Source organism: Nothobranchius furzeri, chromosome 15 (assembly GCF_043380555.1).
Source record: "Nothobranchius furzeri strain GRZ-AD chromosome 15, NfurGRZ-RIMD1, whole genome shotgun sequence".
Classification (NCBI taxonomy): Eukaryota; Metazoa; Chordata; class Actinopteri; order Cyprinodontiformes; family Nothobranchiidae; genus Nothobranchius; species Nothobranchius furzeri.
In genome coordinates, this window is record NC_091755.1 from 37146424 (window position 1) to 37159533 (window position 13110).

Genomic DNA, 13110 nt, shown 5'->3' on the forward strand with positions numbered 1-13110 from the left:
AGCACGTGGGTGTCTGCGATAGACGGTGAAAAGGAGGGTGAGTCAGGTTGGGCCTCTCTCTGAGGGAACTTTTCTCTTTCCTGATCAGTGCCACTTCTCACTCCCTCTCCTCCTCAACAACCTCACACTCTATTGATTCAAGTCTTTATAAAATTAGTCATCTGATGTGCTCTGAGGAATTCAGCTCTCTGATGACATGGTGTGGCAAAACAGGGGACTACAGCTTATTTAAAAACAGATTAAAAAGAGAGAAGGAAGTTTGTACATTTATTTTTCCCCCCCTGTACAACGAGGTACATAAACACAAATAAATGCGTTAACAAAGAGAAGAGCAAAGGGCACAATTCGCTTGTTTGGGTCAACCATCATCTGATATCTCTTACTACAGCGGGAAGTTATGAACGGCACATTTTTTTCCGCTCAAGTATTCATTGTGAATTCAAACACAATCTCCCAGCTGTGTTGTTGTCATGATGTGTCACCAAAGAGATGTTTGCTGACTCTAAAGAGCAGCATCTTTAGCTCAGAAACTGAATCTGCTAACAAGTCAAGATAAGTTTTATTTTTCAAATTAAAGTTATTCAAATGATATACGTAAAATTAAACACTTCAAAAGGACTCAACAGACTTCATGTACAACAGAGGCAACAAAGAAAACAGCTTTTTTCTTTCAGTAATAAACTGCAGATCCACCAAAAGGCAAGTTTTCCTTTTATAAACAGTAACATCTTCAAGCATGTTTGCGTAAAAGGCAACACAATAAATAAACAAATGGCACAAAAGGTCTGAACAATCTAAACCCAGAAGCACGACATCTTGTGAAATATTCACAGGAAGCTAAACGCTAAAGCGAGCACGTAAAACCCTTTGGAGCCGACGTCCCTTCAGATATAAACACAGGCTCGGCGAACAGAAGTGAAACAAACAAAACAATCCAATTACAGTGATGAGTATTACATTTAGAATTCAATATAGTTTTTTGTATTTACAAGCATTTATACAACTCAGGGCATTAAATGGGGATTTAAGCTTAGGACTACATAAGGATCAGAACAATCAGATCTTATAATGCACTAAATATAAACCTTGTAAACATCGCATGATCTCACCTTTTATCTTAGACATCAATCAGATTATGTTTACATTTGCCAGGTTCAGAAAGTATTTGTCCTTACTTTAAGGCATAGGTATCAAGCTTAGGAGTGAGCCTAAGATTTTACTTTAAATATGCCAGATTTCCGCAGGTTTCACTTCCAAGAGAGAAAGAAAAACCCACAGTGAAAGCGCAAAATGTCCCTGGATCAGTTGGGCAGGCTGTACAGTTATCAGATCTCCTCCACTCCGTGTGCAAAGATCATAACCAGGCCAGGCTCCAGGATCATATCCTCCCCCATATGTTGATTCTCACAGGCCATCACCACCACTGCCTGCTTGCCAGGAATACGCTTGGCAACGTAGTTCTCATAGTAGCGCCTGTTCATCTGCCGCGTTTCAAGAGTAGCCAGTCCCTGTGGCCAGTTACGCTCGTGGGCGTTCTCTATTAGGTCGTTTACAATCGAGAGGGGACAGCCGCTGTCGATGAGAGAGCGCTTGATGACTGCCTGCAGCACAGCGTCAGGAGTGGAGATCATGCCACCCCAGCGTGTCACTCTGGCTGGCTGCATGGAGTTCACCCACCTGGTCGAGCGTTAAATGGGAAAAGCAAAAGAGATTTAGGAACACGGTTAATTTCAATAACCGACTTAAGAGGCGGGGAAACTTTACTCACTCCAAGATCTCATTGTACTCAATGCTCTCCTCAAGGTTTTGTAAGTTGGGGTTTGCGCTACGGATTGCTCTCATATAGGCTTTTAGCAGCTGTATATCTCGTTTCTGCAGAGGAAGAGTCACAAGGTCAATCAGAGACTGTCTGCACCCAATGACAGCTGAATGACACAAAGAGTTAAAGGCAAAGTTTTAAGGACAGATTTTGCACAATTAGTGAAGCACTTTTGGTATGTGATAAGGAATAGTTTGAACTAATAAAAACTAAAACTTTAGCTTAATCTCTAAAAATGGCTGATTAACAGCCAATTTTGTGTTTTCGCTCATGCTAATTCCATGTGGCGCTAGAATGAATTGGGCTAACTCCAAAAGTGCACCATCCAACTGTTAAACACACACACACGCACACACACAAACACAAATAATTTACTTGTTCTCCCAACTGGTGTTTGTGTTCTGCCACGGTTTTCTCCAGCTCTGAAATCTTTGTTTGCTGCTGTTGGACGACGCTTCGTAAGTGTTTTATGCAGTTATGGTTGGACTGCTCATCTTTGGGCATCTCAAGCCTGAAATGTTAAAACAAAATAGAAGAAAATATTTTTAATGAAGACAAATAAACTAGATATTTTTCTAATGTTCTCTAGTGGTCTAGCCGATACCCAACAACAGATGCTACCTACCCACACCCCGCCTCGCAGTTGACGGGCCTTTTGGGGTTGTGCTCACAGTCCTTGAGGTGGGACTGCAGCTGGTCCAGTCTCAGTGTAGCCGTACAGCCAAAGCTTGCATTGTCACAGCTGATTTGAAGTTTGGACAGCATGTTGCGCATGATACGGGGCACAGGCCGGAGGTGAGCAAGAGTGACCACTGTGCGGTCAACAGGACAAATCTGCTGCTGGGCAAACCACTGTGTTATACAGGCGTTACAGAATGCATGTTCACAATGTGGAGCCTAAAATTAAAACAAACCCAAAAAAAAAAGTATAATTAGGATGTGCAACAACAAACTTTGGTAGAACAGATTTCATACTTGGGACCAAACTATATAACGATCTGAACACGAGCAGATTTTATTATTTATACATGTGGTTGACTTACCTGGACTGGTTCTTCAAGCACTCCACTACATATTGGACACAGCAGGTCTTCATCTACCTCACCCTGGAACCTCGTAACGTCGTACCCCATGGTACACAACCTACAACCTCCTGAACAACACAATTTAAAAAAGATTAAATATAAACCACCTACACATAGTAGGTATATTAGCTGTTTTAATGTAATTAAAAATTTCTTTGTCAACAAAATAATGTAAAGGAGGAATGTGATTGTCCCAAATCGTATTGTAATGGATGACCCAGATGCCTTTCAGAAAGCAGAAATGGAGATACTTGGCAATGCTTGTACTGCAACCTGATGAGCAAATGTTTCTATTATCACTCTAGCCATTTTTACAAAACAATGCCATTAATTTGCCGCAATGCCGTGGCAGCATCAGGGAGCCTTAGGTTGTTCATAAGTGGTCAGACTGTGGCGGTAATGTGGTGCAATCGTGTCCTTTTTATAAGATTAAGGCGGTGTGTATTGTAAAAGGGCTTCTGAGATGCTGAATTATTTAATCTCACCCCCCCCCCCCAAACCGAAAGTATTTTACACAGATTTCAACACAAGAAGGTGACATGTTTCATCATGTTGTTTATTATGAAGAGGAAGAAAATATCATTTCGATAGCGCTTCTCAAGATAAAAATCACGAGGCGCTTCACAAAAACAAAAAATGAAAAAATATAAAAAAGAATTTAGAAAATGGTTAAAAATATATTTTAAATGAGCAAAAAAAATGGGCAATTGTAATTAAAAAATGTTAAGAAAGAGAGAGAGTGAACAGGAAAGAGGGAAATCAGTGGATCCTGAGGAAGGTGGAATAGGTGGGGAGAGCAGAACAAAAAGAGAGAGGTGAAGAAGGTCATACAAAAGCCAGCTTGAACAGGTGAGTCTTCAGCTGCTTTTTAAAGGAGACCACTGAGTCCACTGATCTCAGGCTCAGGGGGAGAGAGTTCCAGAGTCTGGGGGCCACAGCAGCAAATGATCTGTCACCTTTGGTCTTTAGTCTGGTGCTGCACAACCAGTAGGCTTTGATCACCGGACCTCAGGGACCTGCTGGGGGTGTAGGGACTAAGAAGATCACCAATGTAAGATGGTGCTTGTCCATGTAAGGCCCTATAGACCAGAACCAGGATCTTGAAATGAACCCTGAAGTTGACTGGCAGCCAGTGAAGCTGGAGGAGAAGCGGAGTGATGTGGGTGTGTTTGGAGGACTTGGTCAGAAGCCGAGCACAGGCATTCCGAACCACCTGTAGACGGTTCAGGGAGGTTCTGCTCAGACACGTGAAAAGAGAGTTACAGTAGTCTAAGCATGAGGAGATGAAGGAGTGGAGAACTGTCTCAAGTTCAGAGCGGGACAGAATGGGACTCAGCTTAGCAACGTTCCTGAGATGGAAGAAGGAAGAGCAAACAAGAGAAATGACATGAGAATCCAGGGTGAGAGCTGGGTCAAAGGTCACGCCAAGATTCCTGACAGAAGGTTTGGTGTGGGAAGCAAGCTGACCAAGAGAGTCTCTGACTTTGGGAACCAGCTTGTCTGGGGCACAGATGAGGATCTCAGTCTTATCTTCATTCAGCTGAAGAAAGCTCCCAGCCATCCAGGTTTTGATAGAGTCTAAGCAGGTGTGTAACAGCTGCAGCTTAGACATCTCATGGGGCTTAAAGGAGATGTACAGTTGGATGTCATCTGCATAAAGATGGTAGGATATTCCTTTGAAGGAGCTCAGGATGTGCTGAAGAGGAAGCAGATAGAGGAGGAAGAGCAGAGAACCTTGTGGGACACCATGGGTAAGGGTGGTGGTGAAGGACCTAAACTTGGAGACGGCCATAGAAAAGGAGTGCTCAGAAAGATAATGTAATATAGTACAGTAACTAATTCTTTAGCTCACTGTTTGTATATATGTGTGTGTGGTTGTTTTTTTACATTTACATTTATACACTTGCTACGCTACTAAATACCAGTACTGTGAAACAAACCTGGCTAAAACTAAGATGAGAAGGGTTTTTTACACTATCTATGAATAATTACTATCAAAAAATGATTGACATTTTGTCAAAATAATAATTTACAGTTCTGGTTAGAACATCTTGTTTACCTCAAACACAAACTGCCTCAAATATTTCCATTCAGCTCCTCGATTCCTCACATCTGGCAGAAATGCTCTGCCTGCCTAAAAAGACACAGACCCTGCCTGAATAAAAAGGAAAAAATTATTGCATTTAAAAAAAAACTTTTAGTCTGATGATTGTAAACCACATATGCAAGAACATTAAATCCCATATCACGTATACACAATGTACTCAAATGAGTTTAACTAGCTGAAATCTGAGATTAAGTACTTTCTAAAAAAATTTACCATACCGACAGTTTTTTTGGAGGATAAAGAATTTGAACTTTAAATTGAGCGTAGCCATTTTCATACATATTCACATCCTCAGGCTGACTTTTCAACGTGATTTTACAATAAACATATTTATCTACTGTCCTGGTTAACAAATGAATGATTCCAAAAAATGAAAAGAAACAGCTTTGAGATCAACATGTTTCCATCATATTTCAGAGCAAGGAGCACAAAACTTAGCTGAGCATCGAGGTTTCTCAATGTTATCTTCACGCATATAATAACACTTTAAACTAAATCGTAAAAACTTGATTTTTAATAACGTAAACATGCGTCAAAGAGAAAAATATCTTAATGGTTTACAAAGTACAGCAGCACAGTTTGACTGTCACGATTTCTGAATATGTAACGTTAGCTAGCCCAGCTAGCGGCTACGCTGTCGTTGGTTTCCTTTGGACATTAGCTATAAGCTAACCAGACTGACCTCCGTTAGAGACAACTTCACACACCAATAGCTGTTTACAGTCAGCTGCACTGCTCAAGATATAACAGCTGACTGATATACTTACTCAGACATTGAGTAAAATAGATCCTTTTCACAATTCAGGCTGTTTTCAGACGTCGTACCAACACTAGCCCCTTGCTAATCACGTCTTGGTGCTACGTCATACAAGTCTACGTCTCAATCGACACGAGGGGAAACGTCATCACGCAAAACTGCAGAAATCCCAAAAGTGAATTTTATAATGAAAAATGTCTCTCTTACCGAAACAATGTTAATCACTAACACTGTCGAAAATGTCCTTATCCGGTTAAAACTTTCATAACGGACTGCTGTTTCTTTGTACATTCTTTTTTTAATTGTCTGTTTGTTAATCAGTTTTGGGTAAATAATTGTATAAACATTAATCCGGACTTCAAGTTATAATGGAGAAATGTGTTATTTGGGTTCCTCAGAAATGACATTGAGATTAAAAAAACACATTAATATTATAATAATGTAAGCTAAATGCCATGTTGAAAAGTTTGTTTGTTTTCAAGAGCTCAGACAATACATTTCCTCCATTATGATTTCATCCAATAAAAAAGCCTCAAATGGATCAATTTTGTGAAATAATTGTTAAGCATCAGTCTAATGTGCTCTGTTATGCTCTGTTATGTTATGCATCTGTGTAAATTTGTAAATAAGAATGTGTGTGTGTGTATATACATGTATGCTTTTATACTGAAAAGTACCTGTAGAGGAAGTTAAACTTTGACCTCGTAAATTGACCAATAAAAGGGAGCATTGGTGTTTTAGTGGCCGCAATCAGTGTGTGCTACCACCAGTGAAGGCCCGTGAAACAGACGCTCTGTTTATGGATTTATTTCCTCCTTTTTTTAATCCTGGAGATTCATTTTGGAGTCTTGGACCAACCGCTGGGTAAACGAAACTCTGCTAACAGGTTATGGGCCCAGCACGCTTCCGCTGCGCACCAAGCTAATCAGGACAGCTGGGAAAGCATCCTGCTAGCGTGTGAGGAGCACAGAACCGACCAACAGCAAGTCCGGTGAGTCGAGTGAGAGCTACGACGTGTGTCGGACACTATGAGTCGGAAGACAGTGGAAGCCAGTACCCGCTGGTCAAGACTGGTATTTGACGGAGACGAGGATAAATATGAACTGTGGGAAACAAAGTTTCTCGGACACCTCCGGCTACAAGGTTTGAAAGACATTATATTAAAACCGAAAGACGATGACGATGATGAGGAATATGATTCAAAGAACGCAGAGGCATATGCCGAACTTATACAATTCCTGGATGATAAGAGCCTTTCACTGGTGATGAGAGACGCAGCTGACGACGGGCGGAAAGCTCTAATTATCTTGAGAGAACACTATGCCGGGAAGGGAAAACCCCGCATAATAAGCTTATATACAGAACTGACTGCATTACAGCAGAAGAGCGGCGAGAGTGTAACGGATTATGTTTTGAGAGCCGAGGCCGCCATTACAGCGCTGAGAACCGCAGGTGAAACTTTGAGCGATGGACTGCTAATAGCAATGGTTTTAAAAGGTCTACCTGACTCATTTACGCCTTTTAGAATCCATGTGACACAAAGTGATGATGACATGACTTTTTCAGAATTTAAAAGTAAACTGAGAAGTTATGAAGAAACTGAAAAACTGCGTGTGGACACTGCCACAGAGGACAATGTGATGGCAGCACGGATGAATGAGAGGGTCAAGCACCTGAAGCCGAAATATGTTCAACCAAGCATGCACGAGCGGAGCGCTGATAGTAAAGACTTTATTTGTTTTAAATGCGGTAAAAAGGGACACAAAGCTAATGTATGTGACCGCAAAAAGTGGTGTAGGCATTGCAAGACCACCACGCACCAGACTGAAGTGTGCAGAAAGAAACACAGAGATGATGAAGCACGGAAAGCTGCTGATGACTACGAGGGAAAGGAATACGCATTCCGACTACAAGACGCTGACGGCGAGATGGACGAAACCAGAACCAGGAATCTGATGGTGGACACAGGAGCAACGTCCCACATTATCACGGATCCAGAGAGGTTCAGGAGGTTCGACGAGGACTTCGAGCCGAGGTCGCATTACATCGAGCTGGCAGACGGAACCCGGAGCAGAGGAGTGGCTGAACGGAGAGGAGAGGCTGTGGTAACCTTGATCGACAGCAGAGGGGTCCAACACAAGGTGGTGCTAAAGAGAGCACTATACATCCCTTCATATCCACAAGACATTTTCTCTGTGAAGGCAGCTACTACCAATGGAGCAACGGTCATCTTCAAGCGAGGTAATAATGTACTGAGACATTCTGATGGAACGAGATTCCCCATCAAGGAGTACAACAGACTATTCTATCTACGAACTGTGAGTAGAAAACAAACAGACCAATGTAATGCTTCTTATGACCTGAAAACATGGCATGAGATAATGGGACACTGCAATTTTGATGACATTAAGAAACTGCAGGGAGTAGTAGATGGGATGGACATCAAGGATAAAACTGTTGGAACAGAAAGAGACTGTGAAGTCTGTATAAAAGGTAAATTTTGTCAGACAAGAAATAGAGAGCTGGATGCTAAAGCTAAGACTGTTTTGGAACTCGTGCATACAGATCTGGCAGGGCCAATAAGTCCAGAAACAAAAGAGGGATTTAGGTATGCTGTTTCATTCACTGACGACTTTTCCGGTGCAATATTTGTGTATTTTCTCAAACACAAAAGTGATACAGTTCAAGCAACAGAGAAATTCCTTGCTGACACCGCACCATATGGTATCATAAAGTGTATACGTTCAGATAATGGAACTGAGTTTACATGTGGAGAGTACCAGAAACTACTCAGGGAGAATAGGATAAAACATGAAACTTCAGCCCCTTACTCCCCACACCAGAACGGCACAGCTAAACAAAGCTATATATGGACTCAAACAGGCAGGTAGAAACTGGAACACTGTTTTACATGAATATTTGTGTGATAATGACTTTGTACAAAACCCTGCTGATCATTGTGTGTATACCAGGCAAAGGAAAGAAAACAAGGTAATAATCCTAGTGTGGGTTGATGATATAATCATTGCAGCTTCCGATGAAAGGGCACTAGAAGACATAAAGTTGGTTTTAACAGCCAGGTTCAAGATGAAAGATCTAGGCAAGTTGAAACATTTTCTTGGTATCGATTTTGAGCAGAACGAGAGGGCTGTTACAATGTCACAAACCAGATACACAGAAAAGATACTGGAGAGATTTAATATGCAGGATTGCAAACCTAGGACCACACCATGTGAACAGAAGTTGGAACATGATGAAAATGCAGAAAGACTGAGTGATGTTAAACTGTATAGAGAAGCCGTGGGAAGTCTTATTTACCTGTCAACATGTACAAGACCAGATTTAAGCTTCATAGTAAGTAAAGTTTCACAATATTTCTCATGCCCTACAGAACAACACTGGACCACAGTCAAGCATGTATTGAGATACCTCAAAGGCACACAAGAGAAGAAACTATGCTACCAGAAATGTGGAGGTGAAAAGCTAGGACTACGTGCTTACAGTGACGCAGATTGGGCTTCAGATGCAAAAGATCGTAAGAGTATGACAGGTTATTGCATCAGCCTATCAGAGAAGGGACCACCTATATCCTGGAAAACCAAAAAGCAGTCTACAATTGCTTTGTCTACGTGTGAAGCGGAGTACATGTCTCTAGCAGCCACTGTCCAGGAATGTTTATATTTGATGCAACTTCTTGAGCACATGGACAGTTATGAATATGGACAACCAAAGGTGTATGAGGACAATCAGAGTGCAATAGCTTTAGCTAAAAACCCTGTGAACAAAGATGTAAACATGTTGACATAAAATATCATTTCATAAGAGCAACATTTAAAGAAGGACTTATGGATTTAATATATTTGCCAACAGAACATATGCTCGCAGATGTAATGACTAAACCTACAACTGTGTGTAAGCTGAACAGGTTCAACAAACTGTTATTTGGAATGTAAAGTTAAAACAAGAAGACAAGTGCAAACAATCACAGAGCAAGTGGGGGTGTTAAGCATCAGTCTAATGTGCTCTGTTATGCTCTGTTATGTTATGCATCTGTGTAAATTTGTAAATAAGAATGTGTGTGTGTGTGTATATACATGTATGCTTTTATACTGAAAAGTACCTGTAGAGGAAGTTAAACTTTGACCTCGTAAATTGACCAATAAAAGGGAGCATTGGTGTTTTAGTGGCCGCAATCAGTGTGTGCTACCACCAGTGAAGGCCCGTGAAACAGACGCTCTGTTTATGGATTTATTTCCTCCTTTTTTTAATCCTGGAGATTCATTTTGGAGTCTTGGACCAACCGCTGGGTAAACGAAACTCTGCTAACAATAATACATGGAATTTGATTGTAAACAAGTACAGATATTACTCAATGTGCCTCTAAAAACAGTGGGAAAAAGTTAAAGTCATGATTATTTCTGTGTCCTTGATATAATTATTAGTATATTTAAAAATCAAGGTACATGACACAAGAATTTCCCTCGGGATAAATAAAGTTGTTCTTATCTTATCTTATCTTATCTTATCTTATCTTATTTTACATGTGTTTGTTGTCTTTATCTACTTTTAATGCTTATTTATTCTTTAAGATTATCTTCACTCAGTGTGTATGCTTTTTTCTTTTCATTCCTTTTCGTTTTCTTTTCGATTCCTCTATTGTTTATTTGATTTTTCTATTTGAATATTGCAATACTTGTATGATGTTTTCAAAATTTCGCAATTTTGTTTTATTTTATGCACAATTGTTCAATAAAATTAGGAAAAAAAATTATGGTAATAACAACAGCAATATTTATTATTATTATTATTATCATTATATTATTATTATCATTATTATTATCATTATCATTATCAATGATAGTTTTTTTTGTAAAATACTAGCAACCTTTTTGTAATATCTACAAAAAACTAAAGCTAGCAAATTTTTTAAACAAAAAAGTTCTGAAAGATGTATCCCCACGACATGGAGAAAGAAAAGGGGAAAATCATGAAATAAGAACCAAGGAATGCTTTGATCAGTTGATCTATCCATTGCATGTCAACTTTGTGACTTATTGTTTTTAGAGATCCCTTGTTGGTGCAAAATTTAATTTTATGTGTTTAACTCCCCCCCCCCCTCCCCCCCCCCCCCCCCCCCACACACACACACACACACACTGTCTTTGTGGGTGACCCGTGAGGAAAGTTGACCATTGAGCAGGATGGATGGTTTATCCCTTGAGGTCCACGTTGCAGGGGTGAGGTGGTGCTCACTCCTCACCCCTGCCACATGGACCCAAGGGATCAACCATCAACCCTGCTCAATGGCCAACTTTCCTCACGGGGGCACACCCATTAGGACAGTGGAAGGGTTAAACCATGATACTGCATATGTTTTGATTAGATAATTTTTACATTATGATTTTGTAAGAAACAGCAAACCAATAGAAATTTTTAAATAATTTTTTTTGTAAAATCAACAGCTATGCATATAAATAAAATTAGCTGTTCATATGTTCATGATGCCAACAGGAAAACAAACTCGGAAACAGTCAGGTTCAAGAACAGAAAATGTGTAAAAAGACCTTCAGTGCAGTTCAGATTGTTGGTCTGGTGTCACGTAACAACAAAAGTAATCTCCTGTTAAGCCTGACTGACTATTTAAAAGTCTACAACAACAGATTTTGTGCACTGTGCTGCATCTCCAAATGGATGATAATGATCCCTCCACTTCTTGTCAAATGCTGCTCTGGTTTGTGACGGAAGGAAAAAGCAGCAACTAACAAACAAACAGCAAAACCATGTTTGGTGAACAGAAAGAGGAAACTGAAAGCAAAAGGAGGAACATGTTGAGAGACTGAGTCAACAGCATCATCCCAGCACACAAGCCCTTCACACATTCCACTAATATGACTCATCCTTAAGGGATGTTCAGAGGAGAACCAACCCCAGATAGAGCCAACACAGTGATGGAGAATTTCACACTTTTCTTTTACAGCAGCTTCCATCCAGGAACTGTCAGGTTAAACCTTCTTCGCTGCAGCCAAGGCTTTTCTTTGGGCATTCATCTCATGTGCAACATGATTTTAAAGACCTTTTTTTTTTAAACGAATGTGTTTTGTACCTTCTCATATTGACTGTTTATCCCTCTTATATTTCTAATCCACATTTTCTATATTTGTATACTATTTTCCTTAAACTCCATAGGAATGACAAGAAAGAAATTCTTTCATTCATATTTGCAAAACCTATTTTTTCTTTTGTCTTAAATTTCAAAATGTTTATATAATCAGTTTTTTGCTTCATTTATTCCCTGGAGGTGGGGCACATCGGCACGTGCCTGGGGCTATCACCAATGTCCGGCCAGGAACAGCTCGAAGAAGAATGTGGGTTCATCTTCCCATGGGCTCACCACTTGTGGGAGGGGCCAAAGGGGTCGGGTGCAATGTGTGATGGGTGGTAGACGAAGGCGGGGACCTGGGCTGATCCTCGGTAACTGAAGCAGGCTCTTGGTACGTGGAATGTCACCTCTCTGGTGGGGAAGGAGCCTGAGATGGGGTACAAGGTCGAGAGGTGGCTGGACAGCGTTCCTTCCGGTGACTCCCTCGTTATGCTGGGGGACTTTAACGCTCATGTGGGCCTGGTGAGGTATGGTGGGGAGGATTTTTTTTTTGTCCTGGCCGTGGATGTCATGACTCCCAGGCCAACACCTTCCCCTGCGTATTTCTGCTTCTCCTCAGTTTATTGTTTTCACCTGTGCCCAATTCCCCACGCACCTGCCCCTCATCTCCTATCAACTAGCTCCTGTGTATATAACCCTGTCTGTGTCTCTCTGTGTTGTCAGTCCATTGATGTTGTCAGTGTTGTTTTGTTGTTTCTTCAGCATATTGGGTCCAACCCTCCTGATCTCAATGTGACAGTGGAACACTGGACCAGCTCTATACCCTTAGGGAGATTCTGGAGGGTGCGTGGGAGTACGTCCAACCAATCTACATGTGTTTTGTGGATTTGGAGAAGGTGTTCAACCGTGTCCTTTGAAAGGTACTTCAAGAGTATGGGGTACCAGGCCCTCTGATAATGGCTGTTAGGTCCCTGTATGATGGGTGTCAGAGGTTGGTCCGCATTGCCGGCAGTAAGTCGGGCTCATGTCCGGTGAGAGTTGGACTCCACCAAGGCTGCCCTTTGTCATCGGTTCTTTTCAGAACTTTTATGAACAGGATTTCTAAGTGCAGCCAAGGTGTTGAGGGCATCCATTTTGGTGGCCTAAGGATTGAGTCTGTGCTTTTTGCAGATAAGGTTCTGTTGGCTTCATCAGAACGTGATCTCCGGCTCTCACCAGAGCGGTTCGCAGCCAAGTGTGAAG

General features: G+C 41.1%; 2 protein-coding genes across 2 annotated transcripts; one reads left to right on the forward strand and one right to left on the reverse strand.

The window, feature by feature from the left end:
* Window positions 1-965: 965 nt before the first annotated feature.
* rnf41 (ring finger protein 41) lies at window positions 966-5903 on the reverse strand. The gene is made up of 7 exons (XM_015967058.3): window positions 5779-5903; window positions 4964-5059; window positions 2863-2972; window positions 2445-2716; window positions 2195-2330; window positions 1769-1872; window positions 966-1677 (listed from the first exon to the last, which is right to left on the reverse strand). The coding sequence occupies exons 3-7, from the start codon at window positions 2950-2952 to the stop codon at window positions 1326-1328; spliced, it is 954 nt and encodes a 317-aa protein (XP_015822544.1). The 5' UTR covers window positions 2953-2972; window positions 4964-5059; window positions 5779-5903; the 3' UTR covers window positions 966-1325.
* Window positions 5904-6564: 661 nt separating this feature from the next.
* Window positions 6565-9793, forward strand: LOC139063309 (uncharacterized). Its single transcript, XM_070544784.1, has 2 exons — window positions 6565-8086; window positions 9160-9793. The coding sequence occupies exons 1-2, from the start codon at window positions 6797-6799 to the stop codon at window positions 9190-9192; spliced, it is 1323 nt and encodes a 440-aa protein (XP_070400885.1). The 5' UTR covers window positions 6565-6796; the 3' UTR covers window positions 9193-9793.
* The last annotated feature ends 3317 nt before the right edge of the window (window positions 9794-13110 follow it).

Coding starts and splice junctions, on each gene's coding strand:
- rnf41 (XM_015967058.3), bottom strand. CDS start 2,952: ATGGGGTACGACGTTACGAGGTTCCAGGGTGAGGTAGATGAAGACCTG. Junction 2,331..2,444: donor AACTGCGAGGCGGGGTGTGG/GTAGGTAGCATC, acceptor TTAACATTTCAG/GCTTGAGATGCCCAAAGATG. Junction 1,678..1,768: donor GAGTACAATGAGATCTTGGA/GTGAGTAAAGTT, acceptor ACGCTCGACCAG/GTGGGTGAACTCCATGCAGC.
- LOC139063309 (XM_070544784.1), top strand. CDS start 6,797: ATGAGTCGGAAGACAGTGGAAGCCAGTACCCGCTGGTCAAGACTGGTA. Junction 8,087..9,159: donor GACTATTCTATCTACGAACT/GTGAGTAGAAAA, acceptor CATGCCCTACAG/AACAACACTGGACCACAGTC.